Consider the following 21,758-nt stretch of genomic DNA (forward strand, 5'->3'; position numbering starts at 1 on the left):
GAGCAGGTGGCAAACTCCCATCTCCGGATAAATCACTGTAAACTCTGAATCTTTGCGTTTGTGGAAGTAACTGGGGTTTCTGTTTGTTTTTTTTCTTTTTAACTTTCAGTGCTGTATTCACGTGGACCAACTTGCTGGTGGTGGTTGTGGAGCTGTGTGGCTGTGAACAGGAAGCCCTGGATTTAGTTCCTCTCGTTACAAATGTGGTCCTGGAAGAACATTATCTAATCGTGGGAGTGGTGGTGGTGGTGGATCCTGGCGTTATCCCTATCAATTCCAGAGGAGAGAAACAACGAATGCATCTCCGCGACAGTTTTCTAGCTGACCAGTTAGACCCCATCTACGTAGCCTATAACATGTAACGTGTGTGGGGGAGGTGATGTTCAGAAACTTTGCGGGACCACTAAATGACAAAGGGTGGCTATAGAAATGAAGCTGGTGAAAATTACTAATACTTGATATAAAGTTTGAGATTGCTGCCATATTCCCTTCATCTCATCCTGCGGTATTAAGGTCACGTTAACTACCGACGGACAAAAGGCAATGTGGTAGGCAATGGAAAACATTTGTAACAGTTTACTGAAATATTAGCTTTATAGAAAATGCAAAGTTGACAAGTGTGTGAGCTACAAAATTCCTAAGGCCTTTACAGTAGTGTTACTTTTTTCATCTGTTGTACATATTTGTATTTTTATCTAATACTGGTTTAGGATTCTATAAGGGGAGGGTTTATTTAGTTAAGATAATAAACTATTAAGAAAAGGGTCATCAGAGTTCTGCAGTTCCCTACTATATAACGTACTTTGCATCTGCACTGTAGCTATTCACTCCATGGGATCACACAACTTATTTAAAATTGTGCCATGACCAAATCAATAACTTACGGAATCTAAGAGTTACTTATTCATATAGATATTTCTTGAATTTAAAAAGAATTTTGCCTATATTTTAAATATGTAAATATTATTATACATAATTCACTTAGATAGAAAATTAACTTGGATAACGATGACAGCTGAAGGTAGAAATTTTTAAGGACGAGTAACTTTTGTGGTCCTTAGCATAATGACATTGGTTAGACAACTAATGTGAGTTACACGCATCTTTCACAAGTTTTCTTATTTCAGTATGTAGTCTTTTATTGCTGGCCAGAAGCGTGTCGTAGCGTGTAGAAACCTATGATTTTAAGGCACATCTTTCTAAAAGAGGCTGAATTTAAACTGTAACATGGAATTTGGTAGAAATCGCAGTGCAAGTCCAAAATGCTCAACTGAAATGATGCACCTGAATGACAGTCTCTGCCTCCACCCTCTGTGACACCTTGTGCTTAAAGGGGAAAAAAAAAGAAAAAAGCTTTAGATTGACGCAGAGTTAAATTCACTGTTTGTGCAATTCAGTCATTATTCCGTTCAGTTCCCTCTTGGTAGAGCAAGAAACGCTGTAAATAGACTTTAATGTAAACTGGGAGGCAACAACCCGGTTTTCCTCAAAGCATTCACTAGAAAGAATTAGGTAGTTCTGGGGTTTAAGTTGAGCGCAGTTTTTCTTCTACAGGAGGAGGCACAAAAATGAGACAGGGCAATTCTGGTAAACACATCATTAAATAACTTTGTGAAAATTAATAACCCAGCCTTCAAAATACTGTGTCGGGTCTCGCATTAGTAAATGCAAAGAAACAGAAGCCTTTGAGTAGCGGGTATAAACTCTTCCTGTTGAGAAGCGATTGCACACCAGGCTGAGGGAGTTTAAGCTTTGACTCAAAACTACCTTTCTTTCATCTCATACTTTAATGTTTTAAGAACAATTAAATTTCTGTGGGTCTTAAGAAAATACAATTTTGGAAGCAATGAGAGCTGATACCAGATACTGCAACGGGCTTTTTTGAGTCAAATGTGGTATACAGTGTAAATAAACCTGTTAAAATGTTCCAGATTACCTCATTCGACGTTTCTAGGCAGTTTTTAACTGAGTGTGAACTCTGAAGATCCTGTGGCAGTTACCAGAGCAGAACCCAGCGTAGCTGTAAGCAAACGGTCTGTGGAAAACTCCTGGTGCGTTCTGTTAGTTCTTCACTGAACACAGGAGTATTAAAATTTAGGTAAGAAGTTCCAAATGATATTTTTGAAAAATAGTTGGTGGGGGAATAAATTTAGAAACTGGAAGTTGTTACGGCACGTCTAGGCATCCGAGTCCTTTGCAAACGCTGCAGTTCACGGGGGCACGTTTCTGACCGATTCCTGTTTGTGTATCCACCGCAGCAGTAAGGCACCACAGGTGCAGTTGTGATGGTGCTGTGCTGCTGCCTGGGTGTGAAAGGGGGTTCTGGTAGCAGTAGGGATACTGTCTGGTGTCTTAAGATGTGTCCTAAAATACCTGTGCATGAAGTCTTTAATATATTTAGTTTTAACAAATTGGCCACAAAGCGAGGAAAGGTGTAACTGTGACTCATACAGTTGGTCCTGCAACTTATTTAGGGTGTAAAGTGCACAACAGTTGTTCTCCCTTTTCAGCCAGCAAAGTCTTGTTATTACATGTTACGCATCACTTTATTTTTTTATGTTTTCTTGCACAGCAGAGTGACTTGCAGCTTCACTTCATTGTTGCCCATTTCAGAAAAAATTCTGATGGTCTCGACCTTTTTCTTACTCAAATTAAAGCTTTAGATAAATTGTTTCAACAAATACTTTATTCGTCCATTGAAGTGGATTTTAAGTACAATTCTAGGATTGTCTTTTATTTTTACTTGTGGTTTTTCAGCAATAAAAAGGCATGTATTAATTTGATCAAAGATTCCCAGTATGTGACAGATTGACTTTCTGAAATGACATTTTTGAATGGCATACTGAATTATTTTGATTTTTTTTTTCTTGGTTTTTATTTGGTTAGGTTTCTTAGGGTTTGGGGTTTTCTCTTGCAAGTTTACTGTGTACTCTTAGTCTTTATCCTGGCATGTTACGTTTCTCTCTGTTGGAGAGCTGTGAGTTTACAGTCCTGCCCCTAGACTGAGATAACATTCCACTCCCCATCGCCAGTAAGTGACACAGAGCAGCTGGCCAGTTTGACTCGATCGAATGCTTCTGTCCGTGTTTGGCACAGTGAAGAGCGATGTACTGGAGAGGAGGAAGTGTGGAGCTGTGAATCTGGAAGCCCCGATTTCGGACTCCAGCTCTGCTCATGACTTGCCCCGAGGCCTTCCACAGGTCATTTCACTCCTTCAGTTTCTTCCTCCGTAGATGAGGACACGATCTAATCCTTACAACATCCCTGTGAGGTAACGAACTGTACAGCACTAAGTGCTAAGTATTTTTCATTGCTAGCCTCGTTGAGGTTGGGGTCAGTTTGTCCTTCCAAACTGACACATGATTATTTGGTTGTCGTGGGAAGGCTCTCAGAAAATGTGACCGTTCTGCTTCCCAGCGGTTGCTCGGTGTCTTTCCGTAGGAGAACAAACGGAAATGCTTAACTTCAGAAATTGGCAGGGCCGCTGATGCTGCCTGGTCAGGTTCAGAGTTGGATGCTCTTCCGCCACCGCTGAGCGTTGAGTCCCCAGAAGCAGACTCTCCGTGCCGCTTTGACTTTGCAGCGTAGCCAGCTGCAGAAGGCAAATGATTTCCTACTGTTGGCCATCAGATTCCAAGCTTAACAGCTGCAGTGAAACTTAAAAAACTAGGAATTCTTAACACTTTGAACTAAAATATTTTGTATGTCGTACTGTTGATGAATATTCCCTGAGCAAAATATGTGGGTACAGATAATTTCAAGTCCTGTTTTGTTAAAATTTGCACTGCATTTCTGATTTAAATAAATGTAATTAAGATGTGTCATACTAACTGTCCTAAAAAGAAGGTTGTACAAACAAGATAAATTTTAGCCCTAGATGCAATTTTTCTTTAATTTCTGTCAACCAATTTACCATTGTCAAATTCAGACTACAGCATTATGTAATTATGTATAAAGTTTTTATTTATTTAAAATTAGATTAGATATACATTTTTAAATTTAACATCTGGCTGGACAGTGTTTCATTAACGCATTGATTGTGTTTCCTTTGTCTTGTGTTAATAAATATTGATGCCTGATTGCTTGCTTAGTTCTTCATCTGCTGTTTCTCTGAAAGATTTTTTTTTTTAAGGAAGCAAACACGGGTTAGCATTTATCCTGGTGAAGGGGAGAACTTGTAAGTATTTTTGCAGATACGTTACGTCACTTGTATCTAGAAGTGTGAGACCTGGAGCTGTGAAGAGCTGAGCTCCCTGCGCGGCCGGGGCTGGGCAGAGTTAGTCCCTGCAGCTGAAACCAGAGTTACAACTGAGCTCACTCACTGAGGGTGAACTAGATGCAGTTTTAAGCACGACCTACCTATATTTAAGATTTTATTCAGTTTCTGGTTAGGATTCAGGATTGCTGTGTTCTGTTTTGAACTGGAATTCAACAAGAGATTTCTAGACTCTTCAACTTCTGCGATTCCCAACAAGGTGTGAGGGGTTTTGTCCTCTGGAGGGCTGAAGTGACGAGCTGATGAAATAGAAACTGTGGTGGCACTTGAGATGTAATCTCTGCTGTCCGAAACTTAACCATGGAGTTTTTATGAAGAATTATTTAAAATATTCATAAATGTGAAGGTGCAGTTTAGTACCACTGAGGATGTAACACCAGCTGCTGTCCATGTCTGCACCTATGACTGGTTGTATATTTCTGGGTAAGACTAAACTTAGACACATTATTTCCTACAAATGATGAGTAGTAATTTTACCATGGTTTCTTTTGAAAACATTTCATTTTCAGTAAATATTTCCTGTATTTTAAAATTATTTGCTTAATATTGGGGAAACATCTTCAAAAAAAATAAACCTCAGCTAAGTAACTTTGAATTGTTCTATTAACCAGGTAAATTGAAATAGCCAGTAAATCTTTCAATTCTAAGTGTGTTTATGGAAAGGAGTGATCGAATTTCCCAAATGTCTGAGTCACAGCTCCAGCCCAGGCACACGCTCTGGCATCGCGGTGTTCTGTAGCGCGAGCTCAGTGCTAATTGTGTAGGTAAAACTCTGCGTAATTCTTGGGAAGAGAAACCTTGAGACTGTGAAGCTTTTCCGCAGCAGCTGTGGAAGGTGTTGTCAGGGGAATAGAAAGTGTACTCTGGATTTACTGCAAACCTTCGTCTAACAGTGATTAGTCGGACTTCTGGAGCTGAAGTGATTGTAAACCACGTCAGGACTAGGGGACTTCAGGAAAGTAAAGCTAGAAGAAAACAAACATTGCAAACTGCAAACAAAATATGCATGCGTTCTATGTAGCAGCAAGAAAATAAAGTGTATTAGACTAAAACTTCAGTCAAAACCCTTTCTAATATAATCTTTTCCAATTTGTGTTAGGACAACAGTCAGGAGATGCTAAAAATCACGGGAAGGGTTTCAATTCGTATTGATGATTACCTGAACTTCTTGTGTTTTACAGGAAATACTGCATCTCCTTACAGTGGTCCTAAACGGTGCTGTGAGAACAATCCCTGCGAAGGGTTGTCACCCTACTATTGTGCTGCTGCTTAGAATGGTCGTTAACTTTTAATTCAGAGAAAAAAACAATCAGTCCCGTCCTGCCTGTGAGGAATTGTAGCCAAAATCCTGCCCCCTCTCTTCACATGTTTGACCTTTGTTTAGCCCAGAGCAGTGGCTGTGCAATGCCTGGAATTCCTTTTCACTAATACAGCTGTTCTAAAGATTAAAAATAAAAGCAAAGCAGCTTGAGATTACGGAGCCACCGTCCTGCCCCTGCCCCGCAAGGCCAAAACGGGCCTTTTGCGGGCGTAAAAGCCGCCCCGCTGCACTTTCGCTACTGCCTGGCGCTTTATTTCACAGGTGGCTGCGTGCAGCCGTGTCCCGCCTGAGGATGAAGGGAAATGGGGTGTTTTTCTTGGAGGCGAGCGCGCTCCTGCCCGGCCGGGCCCACAGCGGCGAGCGGGGGCCGAGGCCTGCGCCCCGGCGCTCCGCGCGCCGCCAGAGGCACCTTTCCCGCGCGGGGGCCGGCAGCGACGCTCTATCGCCGCCTCTCGATGGTCCCCGCTGTTGGAACCCGCCGGGTGGAGGCGGCGCCTGGAGCGGACGCTCTAGCCTCCGCCTCCGCGGCTCGATGCTGCGGCAACTCTATGGTGGGGATTTCTAGGCGAGGCCTCCGCGGGGACTCTATGGTCGCAGCCCGCCCACCCCGAGCGTCCCGCGCGGGCCCGCCGTGTTTACGATGCCGCCGGCGCCGGTTTCCTGAGGCGGAGACGGGCGCGGCGGCGGCGGCTCTCCCCACGCGCGGCCACCGGCGGGGCCTGGCGGGCCTCTGAGGTAAGAGCGGGCGCCGCCGAGGCCCGGGCGGGCGGGGGAGGCCGCCCCCTCCCCCTCGGCCCGCCCGCCCCTTCCCCCCCGCCCCCGCCGGGCCCGGCGCGGCCGCTCCCGCCGCCCCCGGGCCTAAGCCAGGCCCGGCCAGGCCGCGCCGCTCCCCTCAGCGCCCGGCGCCGTCCCCGCCCGCACCCCCCTCTTTTCCGGGCCGCGAGGGAACGGCCGAGTCCCGCCACAGGCCGGGGACCGCGCTGCGGCGCGGCCGCTGCCCTCAGCCGGGGCCCGCCTCGCCCCTTCGCGGCGGGCGGCGGCTGCGGAGGCTCCCGGGGAGTTCCCGCCCCGCCGTCCCGGCCCGGGGCACTGCGCTCCCCCTGCGGCCTGGGGCTGCTCAGCCCGCGGCCCCGCTTCGCCCGGGAGCTGGTTCCCCGCCGCTGGCCCGAGCCTCGGGGCAGGGTCGGCGCCGCGGAGGAGCCTCCTGGGCTGGGGGGGGCAGGAGGTGGCGAGATGGGAACCCCCCCGCCCCGGCTCCGGCGCGGAGCTCTCGGGTAGCGGGCTCAGCCCTGCGGGACAGGGTCCTCCGTGAAGGGGCCGCGGTGGTCTCCTGGCCGGAGACCCTCGGGATTGACCGATGAGAAATAAGAACGGTCATCCCTTGGTGGCGGTGATTACCTTTTTCCTATTAATTTTGCCTGAGTACCGGGTTTGTGAGCCCTGGCTTCCAACGCTCAAAGCGAGAGAATCTGCTTGATTCAGGGCGGCTGGATGCAGGTTGTTTGTAAATGATCTCACTGATATTTTCCTCTCGCAAATATCAAGATCACTTACGTCAATATAATATATACATTTTTAGACTGCAGGGGTTTATTTCTGAAGCAGCTCGTCTGGGAGTGCTCGCTAAGCTTCATTTCGCTGTAGAAGGCTGGGGCGGGGGGGTGAGTGGAAGAAAATACATATGGAAAGTACTCCTGAAGTTTTAAGGAGTATTCGTGTGTGTGTTTGTAGAATGGGCTCCAAAACTGTAACTGGGTACATTGACTCAGGTCTCCTCACTTGCTTTCTGGCATGAACTGGTGGGATGTGCTCTCCTTTGCCTCTGTCTTGCAACTGATTTCTGGAAAAAAACCAGGGTTCTGTCAGTCCGGATGAAAAAAACTTTCCCCAGTTGTCTTAATTGCAAAATTAAGTAAATAGTGTTTTAGCTGCTGTAGCTGGTGAAGGCAGCTTATTTGCTTGTTCTGAGACATTAAAGAAGCCAAAATTTCACCGGATTACTTGAGTATCATTTCACCAAATGTTTCTGTACAAATTACACTTTCTGTAATTTGTAGATATCAGTATTTGACTCTTGTCACTTAGTATTTGAGAGTAAAATTCTGTGTCCAGTATTCTTTGATTTCTGACTATAAACTCTTCTGGAAAAAAATCACTTACCTCTTACAGTATTTCAATACTGAATTACCATTCCGGCCTTTCCTTTGCCAGATTTAAAAGGACAAAACCAGAACTTGGTTTCTTCCTTCGGTGCCCTCGCACTACAGCTCGCTTCTCTGTGCCTTAACGTACAGCTTTGATATTCCTTTATCTTATTCTTTGCCTCCTGATGATGCTTTGAAGCTTCAGCTGAGGCTGGCAATCCATGGTTTCATTCATCTGAAGCGTGGGAATCCATGATTTTAGTGTTTAACTAGAGGCACTGTCTCAGATAAGCTGGATCATCAGTGGGCAAACCCAGAACACTGAAGAGACCTGTAGACTGTTTATGGGACACTGAAGTAAAAATCTTGTGAAGATCATTACTGCACAGGCGCTGTGTGTCTGTAAGGGGACCGTCTCTTTAGCATTTTAGGGTATTTTTCATCAGGATTAGTGAAAGTTGGGGGAATAGGTCTTGTTTATTTGTTCTTTTTTAATTGATGCTCCTTGGCCATTTTGGGTTTTTTTTAATGCTTCTTGAGTACTGGTTCAGACTGTGGAACGTGATATTAGGAGGGTATATACCAACTTCTGGATGATAAGTTAAACTTGCCCACAATGAAATGGGGCGTTCCTGTTTCTGTTTGCAAGGAAGATGTTTGAGGGTCACGTTTAGAGTGAGAGGAGTTTCTCTGGCTGGAGAGAGACAATTCTCAGAAGTTTAAAAGTCCTTCAAAACAAGCTTCATAATGCTGCTGTTGCAGAACCGTTTCAGTTCAATTACTTTTGAGATGTAGCTGCGTGGAGGCATTGGTTTTGTTCTAAAAAGCATCATCCTTACATATCTGATTATAAAACCATGGTTTTCATACAAATTAGAACAGTGATTATTTTCTGGCTAATAAATCATGAGGTGTTGCTAAGCGTCGGGTTTCTGGCCAATAAATCTTCAGATGAATTCCCTCCTGTCAGTACTCTGTGACATGTAAAACTCTTCCTTCACCCCAAACTATGCAGCTGGTTTCAGCTAAATGTGCGTTCTGGTGTTGGAAGTAGTTCGAACTGGGGTGTAAAAAGCTGAAACCCTGATATATTTTCTGTCTTTGGTACTTCTTTTCTAAGCAGAGAACGTGCAGGTTGAGGCTTTTCATTGGAATTGTCTTCCTAAAAACTGATAGATGGTAATCCCTGTTTCAGGTGTTCACAGCAGGCCATTCCAATGGCAAATTCGTGTTTTTCCAGCTAAATAGGTTGTTTTAACAAAATAGGGGGGTGTGAGTCTTGTGAGACAGTCGTGCAAGGCCAGCTGGCATGCTGCACCTCCTTTATCCGGCGGAGGATGGAAGATGCAGGAAGAATTTTCACCGTGTTACAATTGCTTGCTAAATCTTTTAAAATGAATAAATATTATTTGACTGAAGTTGATAGATGTTGGGTGAATATTGAGTTAAATATTACAGAGCAAGCAGAGACGAAGTAAACTTGAAAAATCATATTTGTAATGGGAAATACTTTATCTTTTATTCCTGTAAGTAGGACCTCACACCTATAAGAGAAAGATCAGCAAAAACCTTTGTGCTTTCTCCCCAGTTTGTTTATTTTGGGTGGTTTTACATCTGTCGGTTTCACTGTTTCTGGCAGTCTATGTTGCTGCTGTTGTGAGTCTTTCATGGGACAACAAGGCAGAGAAAAACAGTAAAAGAGAGAGAGGGAGACAATGTGGTTTAGCACTACAGAAATGAATTGCGTATTTCTGTAGCACTGGAAATTTATTTTAATTTTAGCTGTTGACTGGATTTCAGTTTGACAGTGCCTTGTTTACTTGTGACACTTAGTACGTCTCCCTTTGCAGGGGTACAAAATGTAGATTTTTTTTCCTTTATAAAAAGCTAAAACTATGTTAGAGGGTACACAAAGCTGCACCCCTTATACACGCTTCTCATTAATTCTGCTCTTCATTTTTTATAGCTTCAAGATACTTAAATTGCTTTAGTTCTCCATTTTCTTTTTTAACGCAAAAAAAAAAAAAAGCCAAAACACTTTTTCCGACAAGGCAAACTACGACAGGCGAGCTCTGCAGCAATAGCAACTGAGAAAAAGAAAACGTTCGACTTGCGGCGCTCCGCTCCTGCGCCGGGGCTGGGTTCCTGCGGGTGGGAGCGGGGTGTCAGCCGGGCCCCCCGTCCCCGGCTCGTGCTGCCGACAGTGCAGAGGGGAGATGGGGGGAGACACCGTGGCCCCCACAGCACCGTGGCCCTCGCGGCACCGTGGCGACGTGATGGTCTTAGCAGAGGCAGTCGGGATAGTCTGGATTAGCTGAAGGTTTCCAGAAGCTGGGAACGGCTGAAGCGCTGCCCGGCTCCCGGGAGCTTTTTATTCCAGAGTGAAACCTTCGTTTTGCTGCTTCAGCTTAAACTCCGGACAAATTGGTTTATGTTCGTAGACATAAGCGTGTTGGGAAGCTGTATCGTCTGTTGGAGAACGTTTGTTCCATGCTGGAAAGGACACGATTTCAGGTATCGCCCAACCATCAGTTTTCTCTCCACAAAGTCCTGTTTTAGTAACTTATTTGAGCAGTGGGACTCCTCAGATGAGTAAGGATTGCAAGAACAAGATTCTGGTCTCGGTGTGCATTGACTTTTTACCCTCTAAGTATACGTCAGGCTGCAAGAGCTGTGGTTTATCTCAGTAGGGAAAAATCAATGACTCACATTTCCACAGAAAGAAATGTAATTTCCAGTCTCATAGCAACTGTCCTTTCAACAGTTTCAAACCTTCTGTGACAAAATGTTTAACACTCACCGATCATCTTTTAATGCTCTAGGCTGGTCCACCCACTCACCCCACCTAAAACCCTGCATTTTTACATCACTAAATCCCCAATATTGGAGGGGGGATGCTGTCAAGACATTGAACAGTTACATATAAAATCTTAGCAATGAGGGAAGTGTTACTGGCTGTGTTACATGCAGACAGAGTGACTTCTGCAGGGTTTAAAATTCAAAACCGTGTTCTCTCTACTTTGATTTTGAATCCCTGTTTTGTTTTTATACACCTTCAGATGGTTTAAAATAGGTTTGGCTGGTAGCTCGGGTAAAATATTTTGGAGAATTATTTTCCTTAGAGCAACATATTCTTTAGTATAAACGCTTTATCTTGGTTTTCTTCCCAGATCTCACGACTTGACTTTGTTTATTGTTATGAAAAAAACCAGGAAATTCAGTAAATACGTTTGACAGTAAACTCCAGCAGCGGGTAGGTGTGACCCGGCGCTGAGAGCCGGCTGGAGCGCGGGTGTTGTCAGGGCGAAACGGGACGTGTCTCCCGTTCCGACGCGGGGTTCGTGCTGCTCCGGGCCGGGGGCTGGCGAGGCGCCGCAGCCCCAAGGCTCCCGTGAGAAGGCGCAACGGTGCAAAAACGCTGGGTCAGTCCAGATCAGGGAGTGACGTCGAAGGACAGAGAACTAAATGTCCAAATGAGAGTGGAAGCTTTATACGCTGAGATTCGATGAAGTGTCGGTGGAAGTTGGGCACCTGTGTGCTGTTCAAATTTATCATTAACTGAATTTAACTCGTTGCTTTTCTTGTAGCTGATTATGGAAGAGGTGCACAAGAGCAGCAGTAACAGTTCAGTGACGCCTTCACAAACATCGGCTGTACAAGGTACAACACTACAGGCAGCTCAGCTCTCTCATATTGCTCAACAGGTAAAGCCTGGGCCAAATCTCAGCAAACATTTGAGGTAGTTAAGAGCCCTTTTTAATGTACTACAAACGATATTAATTCTTGAGTTTTAGAAACACACAGAGAAGAAAAAACAAAAGAACGTTAGAAAAATGTACTTGCTTGTTGATGGACGACACAAAATTACTAAAATGGCTTGTGTTCAAAAGACCAAAATTATTTTTTGTGCTTGTACAATGCAAAAATGCAGCCCAGCGTTTTTGTTAGATTGTATGTCCTTTGAAATCATCATCAACCTGACGTACAGGAGCTGCTTAGTAATTAACCGAGGGCCTAATTTTCATTTTTTTCAGAAAAAGCTTTTACAGCTCCTTTTGTAGTAATGGCAATCCGGGGTGCTCGGCACCATGGAAACACTTGGATTTTAGCCCAACATGAATGTATTTAATGTCATAAATCGTATGAAGTTGGAAATTTGACATACTTACTACAAGGTAACTTCACTTTCAAAGCTTTAACCTGAATTCCTCGTGATTCAGCTTTCTGCCTCTGAAGGAACGTCTCCTTCCAGGGAAGGTCTCCCCGAGCCGCGCCGCGTCCGACGACGTTCTGCAGCTCGTCCACTGTTTACCCTGTGGAGGCGATTTAGATTTTGATGCAAAATTTAGATAACTGCATGAGGCAGACAGGGTAGAGCATCAGCCAGCATCCTGTTCTTGTTTACAGGCTGGTCTTCTGTTTTTGTATAAGGTTGCCAGTGTAACTTAACGCTACGATTACATTATGGAAAGAGTATTAAATGAAAAGTTAGCTGTATGAGTTTTAATGATCCCTTCATCTTTTTGTATATTCCAGATTAATAAAAGTAGTGAAGAAATTTGGTGAGGAAACCAGTTATTTACTTATGCATCTGCGTGTATAACTTTAATCAGTTTTTAAGGTTTTTTTTTTTCGAGTTCAACATCAGAAATACAAATCTGTTGGAATGTAAAAAGTACTTTCTATAGGAGTAACGGTAGTCATTAATTTTTTGCCAATTAAACCCAGATTCCAGCTACAAGATTTATTGAAATTGATAATTTTAAAACATTAAAGAACAGATGCTGTAATTTTTATTTGGAAAAGCCTGCTCTTTGTTGTTCTTCCTCGTCCAGAGCTTGCACAGCTTGTCTCCTTGAGTTTCCTTTCTGCCCTGGTGTCTTTCACACAGCCCTTGTGCCTTGAACTTTCGAAGTAGATTGTCAGTTTTTGCTATACTTAACTCTTGTGATTTCTTCTCTGTGAAATCTTTGAACCATAGCCTCATACCGGTTGTTTAAAAAAAAAAATCATCCAAGAACACCAAATATGTACATTATTCGTGCTACCTTCCGCATCACTTTAGTGCTGTTAGTCTGGTCTGTCCTAAGCCCTCGGTCTCGTTGATCATTTCAGCTTGATTTAGATTTTAGTGCCCTAAGCTCCTATTAACTTCAGTGAGAATTAAGGCTACTTATTAGGCACTTTTATTTCTGCTTATCTAAGTCCAATACACTCTTAAAGTGCAATAAAATCTTTAGAAAATAAACTGCCACAAACGTGGGGCTTTATCTGTGCATATGGATGGAGTTACATGAAAGCAGCCGGGCTCACTTAGTCTCAGCGTTGTGATTCTGAAGAAACCTGCTTCGTTGTGGTTCACTTAGAACTGCTTGTACTTAAGTTGCAGCAGTTTAATCTTTTGCACATAATGTTACATATTTGATTTTCCCCCTAACCAAAGGCAAATCAGTAACTGTTGCAGCCTTTCTGTATGCAGATACGTATCTCAAAAATGTGCATCTTTAGAGGATACCTTCTTAATTGGACTTAATTGGACTGAAAAGAAGCTTCTGCTAATGCATGTTCTCCACTAGTTTTCCTACTTGTATATACATTTTTGGAATACTGTGGAACAAACGCTTTTGTTAATGATTCTTTGATTTGTTGTAGATGTCTCTAAGAGGTCCTGCTCCCCTGACAGTCGTTCAGCTTCCTGGAGAACAAGTCCAGGTCCAGGGAGTCATTCAGACAGCTCAGTCCTCTTCTGTAATCCACTCACCTCAGGTGCAAACAGTGCAGGTAACTACAGAATGTCCATTAAATAACCCGGAATCCTGATTTATCTGTGTGAAAAGGCTTGTAAAGGCTTGTCTGACTCGGGTGACACAGCCTTTCTGGCCCTGCTGTAAGAGCGAGCAATCCAGGGACAGTATTTTGGGGATACATCGTTCTCAGAGATTATTTAGGCTTGAAATTATTTGTAGTGCTCAAGTTGGTTTTGGAGTTGAAATTAAACTATTTGACATGGCCTCCCACTACAAAAAAAACCCAAATCAAAACAAAAAACCCACAGCTGTCTAGTTGGTGCTCTTAACAGACCTGCAACCAGTGTGTTTTAATACCCCAATAAGGAGAGTATAGAATAACCCAGTGAGAAAAATGTGTGTTTGGAGAAGGTGGACCTGAATGATGCGGCTGACCTGTTGATTGCTCACCTCACGTACGCGGTAACTCCGCCTGTGCGGTACCTAAGCATCCTGCTCGTGTCTCTTACTCATGTGCCATGTGATTTTTGTAGAAGCCACTTCAGAGTGGTGCCCTGGGGAGTTTACAGTCGAGCCTGTTGCTGCTTCACTCAGGCCTTGGCTGCAGAGAGCCCTCTGGGCCGTGGCACTGGCCATGGCTGGTCGGCCGAGGAACTGGGAGAACTGGGCTAAAACGCCGTAATTTGTCACTGATCCCTTGTGCTGTGCTTATCTGTTCGTACGACATTAAACTGATAAACCATGAAAAGTAAACCTGTAACGCGTTTTCAGCTGTCGTTGTTCCTGCAACATCAGATCATGGAAAAGAAAACACATTTCGCTTTGCTGAAAACAGTGAAGCATCTGTTTTAGTAGGTTCGTTACTCGAGTCTCCGCTAATCCCTTTCCTGTCACCGTGTTCTAGTTGCAGGGTCCCCACTGACTGTATTCTTTCCTTTTTTTTCTGTAATTTATGAACATTGTGGCCTTGATGCTCAAAGGGGGAAAAAAAGTAATACATGAGCAGCTTTTTTTAAAAGGCTGCTCTAGTAGGTTGCTCTTTCTGTCTCTGGAGCAGCTAAGTGAGAAATGCTTTTCCCAGAGCTGCGTGCATTCTTCTTTTTGTTGCTGGCACACGGATAAGTACAAATAAATGTTTTGTTAGCTTGTATTTAATAAGGAGCATCAGAGAAAAAAATAATACTTGCCAACTAGATGAGGACACAGTGGAATAAAGAGAAAATTGTAGATAATACTTTGCATATTTACTCCCTGATATGCTGCTGCTTGAAGTATTATTTTCATCTGACTCTTATATTTTGACCGACAAGATCCGCTGCTCTTCTGTCTACGTAAAAGATTTCCAGTATTTCATGTTTGTCTCTGTGCATAAATCGTGTTCCTGTTTTCCTCCCCACCAGCTCCTTAGGTTTACGTGTGGGAGTGGCTCACCTTTTCAGACCACATCAGCGATTAAGATAGTTAGGCCCTTAAGATTTTAATGAAAATAATCAACCATTTGTATTTCTTCACGCTGCTGTTTCAAAAAGCCTGTATTGATTAATCCTGCAGTTGAATCCAAACTAGAACAGCTGACTTCAGATGCAGGGGGGTTTTCAGCTTTTAATGTGATAAATAGTTTGGGAGAATCTTTTGAGCTGTTCTTTTTTTGCATTTGGGTAGTTTTGATGCAGCTTTAGCTCATATACATTTAAAACGTGTAATGTTTTCTGGGTATTTCTTGGGAAGTGTTCCGGCTAACCGCGTGGCACGTGTTGTTTAGGTATCTTTGTCTGAGAGTGAAGATTCTCAGGATTCGTCGGACAGCATAGGCTCTTCACAGAAAGCTCGAGGCATCTTAGCTCGTCGTCCATCGTACCGGTGAGTACCATATGTCATAGATTTTGTATTTTTATTTGAAACCAAAATAGCAATTTCTTCCATCAGCTTTGTATATTCTGTCAACCTCTAAATTGTTTTCTTTCTCTTGAAACATGCGTTGGATCTGGTCACGCAGTAACGTTTTGAGGATGCCGTGTTAGCTGTCACTTCCTGCGAGCAAACTTTGCCTTAACTACTGGAGATCAGCCTCAGCACCATGTGGTGTAGGGAAAATTGTTTCTCAGCTGTAATTTTACTCAATTATATTATTTTACTGAAATGAGGAGTGTAGTCAAATGCTACATCCTAGCTTTTCAAATAATAAATTTGTTAGAAACTTGACACAAAGTTTAATATTTTTTACAGTAATGTTCTGAAAATTCTAAAAGACAGTTTATGAACCTACCTGATACTTCTGTCTGCAATTACTGTTCCTGCTTCTGCCACTGCTTTTCATTTTTTGAATGTTTTTTCCGCTCTTCTTAGTACTTTCAGATGGCTTTATCTCATCTTGAATTAACGTACCAGAACAAATAATTTAGGAGGGATTTTTATTATTTTGCATGCAGTCAAAAACGGTGGTGGAAAAGAGCAATTCTGAATCTTCAGTTAAAGTAGCCAGGATAGGAAAATACAGGCTGTAAGCAGAGCTTCTGTGGGAGAACTGTTTAGCCGTGCGGGTTTGGGATCAGGAGTTGTCAGTTCTGCTTTTCTCTTCATTTAATTGCCACTAATTCATCATTTGGCCTGGGGTAAGATGCATAAAATTCATGTTTCTGTTGATGGGTCTTTTAAATAGAGATGTGTCTGTTTCAGAGGGTATTGTTACATAGGGCACGGGTTGTTGGAGAAGCTGTGCAAGAGCTAAATTAAACGCAGAAAAGAAATGTAAAATCTTGCTGTGTACTGAAAGAGCCAAAAGATCTAATTTTTAAACTTTTCTATAGTAATCTAGTCCTTTTTAGTTTATTCCGACACCGGACAGAACAAACTGGTTTTAATTGGATATACAAAGCCTATTCTTGAGAGAGTCAGAGGATGAAGTTGTAAATCAGAAAAATCTCCTAATAGCCAGTTACATATCCCTGGGAAATGTTTATGATGCAAACTCCAACGCAGCTTTTACTGAAATGAAATGATGGGGCCGCAGTGCTACTTTTCGACACACTAATTTTCTGGAGATTACTAGAATATACTGTAAATGGTGCAGGTTTTCATTTCAGGCTTACCAGTGCAAACACCTAAGGCTTTTAGAGGATAATAATTGGAAATCTGGAATTTGTGCTGATTTGCACATACACATACTTTATAAATCAGTAGCTGACTTGAATTGCTCTTAGCTCATAAAATGGTTCAAATATTTAAATAAAAAACTAGATTATATAAACTACAGAAATGTAATTACAGAAAGAGTTTGAGGCAGTCACCTCATACAAAATTTTGTTAATTCCCAAAACTGTTGCACATCAAAATCTTAGTGTCTGTTTCTGTAATAGAAAATAGGGGTAGTAGTAGTAATTTGTAGTTTTTGCCTACTATTAGAGCTGATAAAGAAACTTTTTTTTTATAGAAAAATTTTGAAAGATCTTTCTTCTGAAGATACTCGTGATAGAAAAGGAGATGAGGAGAGCCCTGGAGTCTCTACTGTTACATCTATGTCCGTTCCCACGCCCATCTACCAGACGAGCACTGGACAGTACAGTACGTTACACAAAATACCTGCCTCACTGGACACACTTTTTATTCAGCTTGCCTCAAAATACAGATTTTCTTTTTGTTATATATTTGACTAAGATGGAATTCGAAAGGTTTGGTTATTTATCTAACAGTCAGTAAAGTTAGTACTGTTATTACATGGAAACAGACTGGTACCTAAAGACTCCAGACAAACTCGGTGCTGCATTATCTCAATTTGCATACTGAGACAAGGCATTCAGCGCTGTCGTTACGAAATACGTGGCGGTCTTCTAGTGTTAGATTAGTCCAAAATGTGAGATCAGTGAAGATGCCATTACAGGTATCATAGGGCCACACTAAAAGGTGTTCCTGTAGTATCAGAGAGGAAGGAAAAAAAAAAAAAGGGGAATTTTTCCCTTATCACCTGGTGTTCCCTGTGCTTGTGAAGCAGCAAGCAGCCTGCTCCAGCCGGGGGCACCTCGTGTCCTCTCCGGCCTCCTCTGAGCTGGGTGCTCATGCTGCTGTTTCTCACCTCGCCCCCCTCCTTTGCCCGGCTGGAGTTTTGCCCTTTCTTAAGCCCATTTCCACAGCGGAACCGCCGGCTGTGGCCCGCGTGGGGCTGGCACGGGGCAGTCCCGCGGCTCCCCAGAGGCTGCCCCTGCAGTGCCCCGCTGCCGACACCTCACACCTACGCCCAGGCCGGTTGGTAAGAACCCAGCAGCCAGATCTGATAGTAGAAAGCGACGGAAGGAAAAAAACCTTTCGAAACTGGTGGTATTTTTCAGCAGTGGGAATAGATGTAGAGCCTTGACCTTTGTACGTTATAACGTGCAGCTACAAACATCGTTGCACATGTTCCTTTCTCCGTAAGTTGCCATTGCTGCGAATGGACTACAGCTGGCCAGCCCGGGCACGGACGGCGTGCAGGGTCTGCAGACGCTAACGATGACCAACGCTGGTGGCACTCAGCCTGGCACAACAATCCTGCAGTACGCACAGACGTCGGACGGTCAACAGATACTCGTACCCAGCAACCAGGTGGTAGTGCAGAGTGAGTACGCCTTCGGGGAGGGGTTAGAAATACCCACCGCGAGCGCGGGTGTAACTTAACGCTGCCACGTTGTGATCTCTTGTGCTGTTGTCGCACCAGCTGCGTCGGGGGACATGCAGACTTACCAGATCCGCACCACCCCGACTACCACGTCCCTTCCTCAGACGGTGGTGATGACATCTCCTGTCACTCTGACATCACAGACAAGTAAGACAGACGATCCGCAGTTGAAACGAGAAATCAGGCTGATGAAGAACCGGTATGTGAGTGCACGGGGGCTGCTTTGATTTGTTAGTTTGATGCGCTGACGTGTGTCTTCAAAGGTCAAATGATGAGTCTTGCGAGCTAACTCTAGTGCTTGTGCCGTCGGTATGGGACGCTGCATCCAGCGACTAAAACCACTGGAAATTCTGACCAAAATACGCTACGTGTTCTGTCTCTCGGTTTGGAGAAAAATTGTTTTTTCCCTGCAGACTTGACTGCCATGTGTGTTACCAGATACAGCTCAATTTCCTGCTCTCCACCTATCGCTGTGTGCTTTTCAGTTTGTTCTGTTCACGATTGCGGTGCCAGCGCTCTCCTCTGGTATTGTTCAGTATCTTAACGTTCACAAACCAGACACATCTCAAATCTAAAATAAACAATTACTTCTGCTTGTCTGTTCCAGAGAAGCTGCTCGAGAGTGTCGTCGAAAGAAGAAAGAGTATGTTAAATGTCTGGAAAATCGAGTTGCGGTCCTGGAAAATCAGAACAAAACTCTAATTGAAGAGCTAAAAACTTTGAAAGATCTTTACTGTCATAAAAGTGTGTAGGAAAAGAAGGTAAAACTTTTGTGGACTGTTTAAATTTCAGAGGAGAAATTTTTTTTTATACTGAATTTTTTAAACTAGATGAAAGGTCAAAAATGAAACTTTTCTACCTAGATTTCACAACTTAAAGACTATATAGATTTTATTTACAACGTGTTGGTGACAAAGTACAAAAAGGAAACAAGAAAACCTCACCAAAATTCCTGCTGGCACAACTGGAAACTTATAAAGTCAAGATTGCATCTACAGTGAGAGGACAGTCACGTTTTACGAGGCAGGTGATTAGAATTTCTTTGAAAAGTTCTACAAATACCTCTTGTAGTGGAGGCAATATTTGGTTACAATTAAAATGTGGATGAAATGGAATCCTTGCCATAGTTGACATTATTAGTAACATTTATAACCAGTATATGTTTTGATTTCTTACTCTTTCTCAATCCTTGCTTTTTCTTTCAGTTATTTGTATGTAAATATTTTTATTTTAACCTGTAAGTTGTTATTTACAGGTGCAGATGATAAAAAAAGCTAATACTTTGCTAGAGGTATAAATTATGTTTACTCTTTCTCAGCTGACAATTTAAAAAGTTGGGGTTTTTTTTTTTTTCAATGTTTGCTGTGTTTATCAAATTTGGGAAGGATCTGCAGAAAGCAGTGAGAGGCCTAGTCCTGAAAATGTCTGAGGCACATGAAATGAAGTGTTGACTTTTCTTAAGAGAATTCAACACGTCCAATTATTTTAAAGTACAGTGTGGTAGAACGAGTACTGGTGAACAAAGGTTTCTGAGGAATGATTTCACAATAGTTTGTTCTTAGTTGCTGGGCATGATAAACATCTATAATTGAAAAATAAATTGTGTGCTGATTATATATACAATTAAACATGCATTGCTTATTCTGTCTGGAGATTCTACTGTGCTTTGGAACATTTAAACCAAATAGAAGAAGAACGATAAAATAAAAAATTGAAGATATATACCAAAGGGTTAATGAGGTTCTAATATATGGTTTATATGCTGAAAGTAGTGCAAAATTTCCGGACTAATTTTGTAAGGTAGGCGATATTTTGCAAAGTAATGGTATCTTTGTAAGAAAATATTCTATTGAAAACAGGTAGATGGTTGGTATATTTTGTAGCTAAATTGTGATCTTTACAAATTCTGAAATTGAGTTTATATACGTATTTTGACAGTTTATATATTTCATTTTAGTAAACAAATGAAATATTTTGTGAACCAGATTTTCAAGCATATATTTTTATGGATAGTACAAAGTCAAATGAGATCCTCTTTGGTGTAGGAGATATTTGAATTAATTTTGTATGTCTGTAGGCAACTTGCAAAAAAATGGATCCTAAAGAGTATTGGGAAAAAAAGAAAAAAAAAAAAAAAGGCATCAGGGCTTTTTATTCCCCACAGTTGATAATATCTGCACATTAGATCTGATTGCTATCAGAGATTCTAGTTTGTATGATTTTAATTTGTTTCAGGTGAAAATTAAATGTTTGACATGATCAGGACTCTTTTGGGTGTGGAATCTCCATTCTTGGAGATACTCAAAAGCCGTCTGGACGCGGTCCTGGGCGACCTGCTCTAGGTGACCCTGCTCGAGCAGGGGTGGGACGAGGTGACCTCCCGCGGTCCCGTCCAACCTCAACCATTCTGTGATTCTGTGAAGTAGAAACATGTGTATGCAGTGCTTTTTGCATGAATAATAAATACACTATTTTCCATAGTTAGGATTGAATCCTGCTTCCAGTTATGTCAGCGGGAATTGCACTATGGACTATGCTATTCAAAAGGTGTTAGAGCTCCGTGTGTGTGTTGTGCTAGCTCAGATCCGGATGAAATGAAAAGATGTACTCACTCCCTAGATGTGTAATGCTTATCATATGGTCAGTCAGTATTTTTTATTTTACTCATTTTTGAATTAATGGACTTAGCAAGCAGAGCTCTTTGCAAACGGTATGAGAAAGACTGCATTCCACAATCACACTGTTAGTGGGCTATAAAAATACATTTTTTTTCTGAAGTTTCTAAATATACGATTGTTCCGGACATGATCCACGATACGTGTCCTTTAGGCCAAACTGGAGTATACATTTCTGTTCACGACCATGTCCAAAAAGAGCGCTTCCTTCCCTTGCCCGGCAAAAATCATGAGCAAGGTCGAGAAAGTCATTCATGTGGGAACTGCTCCAGAGAGGTGCTCGGCGCCTCCTGTTCCTCTTAGTGGGATTTCAGGAGAAACGAACAGCTTGGAACGCGCTCAGCACCTCGGAGGATTGGACCTTCCCGCTCTGTCTCCCATCAGGTGTGCGTACGCTATCTGGCATATGTTTAGGAGGGTTTGACCTACAGTACTGAAACTAATTTGGTAACTCCTCTGTATGGTATTTTGATCCTCACTGTGTGCTGTTGTTCCTTTACCTTCTCTTGTAATACGGAATAATAATAAAAAAAAAAAGCTGTCAAGTGTTAAGACTGTAAAAAAATGGTGGCCAATTCTTTCTGTATTCAGCAAGTGAAACAAATGTAGTGCTGCCAGACATAACGTTAGTAAATTTTTATCCTCTTAAAATAGTGTTTTGGAAAGAGCAGCTTATTTTTCATCATGGAAATATTAAACAGTAACATGAGTTTGCTCTTTAAGTAATCACTTATCATGAAGTACTTATTTTGGATTTACTTCAAAATCTAGATTGTAAGAGAGTAAAACCTGTATCCTGAGAGTAAGAGATATAGTACCTAATACTGTTCTGCTGGTTATTTCCAAACAAAAGTACATGCTTTCTATGAATTGTAAATATTTGTTGAAACAATTAGATGGTTGCAAATTTTGACCTTGGTAAATAAAGTCGCCAAAATATAATTCTG

At 42.5% G+C, this 21,758-nt stretch overlaps 2 protein-coding genes across 12 annotated transcripts in view; both read left to right on the forward strand.

Moving 5' to 3' along the window:
• DIP2B (disco interacting protein 2 homolog B) overlaps nucleotides 1–4,079 on the forward strand; it is a 68,780-nt gene extending 64,701 nt beyond the window's left edge. For all 6 annotated transcript variants that reach the window (XM_074853867.1, XM_074853868.1, XM_074853871.1 and 3 more), the window contains one exon: nucleotides 110–4,079. In XM_074853867.1, the coding sequence (XP_074709968.1) occupies nucleotides 110–362 (253 nt within the window). In that variant the 3' untranslated portion in view covers nucleotides 363–4,079. The remainder of the gene's footprint in view (nucleotides 1–109) is intronic.
• A 2,031-nt stretch (nucleotides 4,080–6,110) lies between these two features.
• ATF1 (activating transcription factor 1) lies at nucleotides 6,111–21,753 on the forward strand. 6 transcript variants are annotated; one of them, XM_074853982.1, is made up of 9 exons: nucleotides 6,128–6,332; nucleotides 11,329–11,445; nucleotides 13,394–13,522; nucleotides 15,251–15,348; nucleotides 16,919–17,049; nucleotides 17,897–18,076; nucleotides 18,176–18,335; nucleotides 18,744–18,897; nucleotides 19,000–21,753. In XM_074853982.1, the coding sequence occupies exons 2-8, from the start codon at nucleotides 11,335–11,337 to the stop codon at nucleotides 18,886–18,888; spliced, it is 954 nt and encodes a 317-aa protein (XP_074710083.1). In that variant the 5' UTR covers nucleotides 6,128–6,332; nucleotides 11,329–11,334; the 3' UTR covers nucleotides 18,889–18,897; nucleotides 19,000–21,753. The 6 variants fall into 6 exon arrangements, with proteins under 6 accessions (XP_074710086.1, XP_074710085.1, XP_074710083.1 ...); XM_074853980.1 differs by lacking the exon at nucleotides 6,128–6,332 and adding exons at nucleotides 6,652–10,255; nucleotides 10,912–10,994 and having other exon boundaries at nucleotides 18,744–21,753; XM_074853985.1 differs by having other exon boundaries at nucleotides 6,111–6,332; nucleotides 18,744–21,753.
• The last annotated feature ends 5 nt before the right edge of the window (nucleotides 21,754–21,758 follow it).

This window comes from Strix uralensis, chromosome 33, assembly GCF_047716275.1.
Source record: "Strix uralensis isolate ZFMK-TIS-50842 chromosome 33, bStrUra1, whole genome shotgun sequence".
NCBI lineage: Eukaryota > Metazoa > Chordata > Aves > Strigiformes > Strigidae > Strix > Strix uralensis.

What these genes read in the sequence shown, in the direction of transcription:
- ATF1 (XM_074853985.1), top strand. Translation starts at nt 11,335, where the DNA reads ATGGAAGAGGTGCACAAGAGCAGCAGTAACAGTTCAGTGACGCCTTCA. An exon ending in GACGAGCACTGGACAGTACA is followed by an intron (nt 17,050 to 17,896) that starts GTACGTTACACA and finishes TTTCTCCGTAAG; the next exon opens with TTGCCATTGCTGCGAATGGA. An exon ending in CAACCAGGTGGTAGTGCAGA is followed by an intron (nt 18,077 to 18,175) that starts GTGAGTACGCCT and finishes TTGTCGCACCAG; the next exon opens with CTGCGTCGGGGGACATGCAG.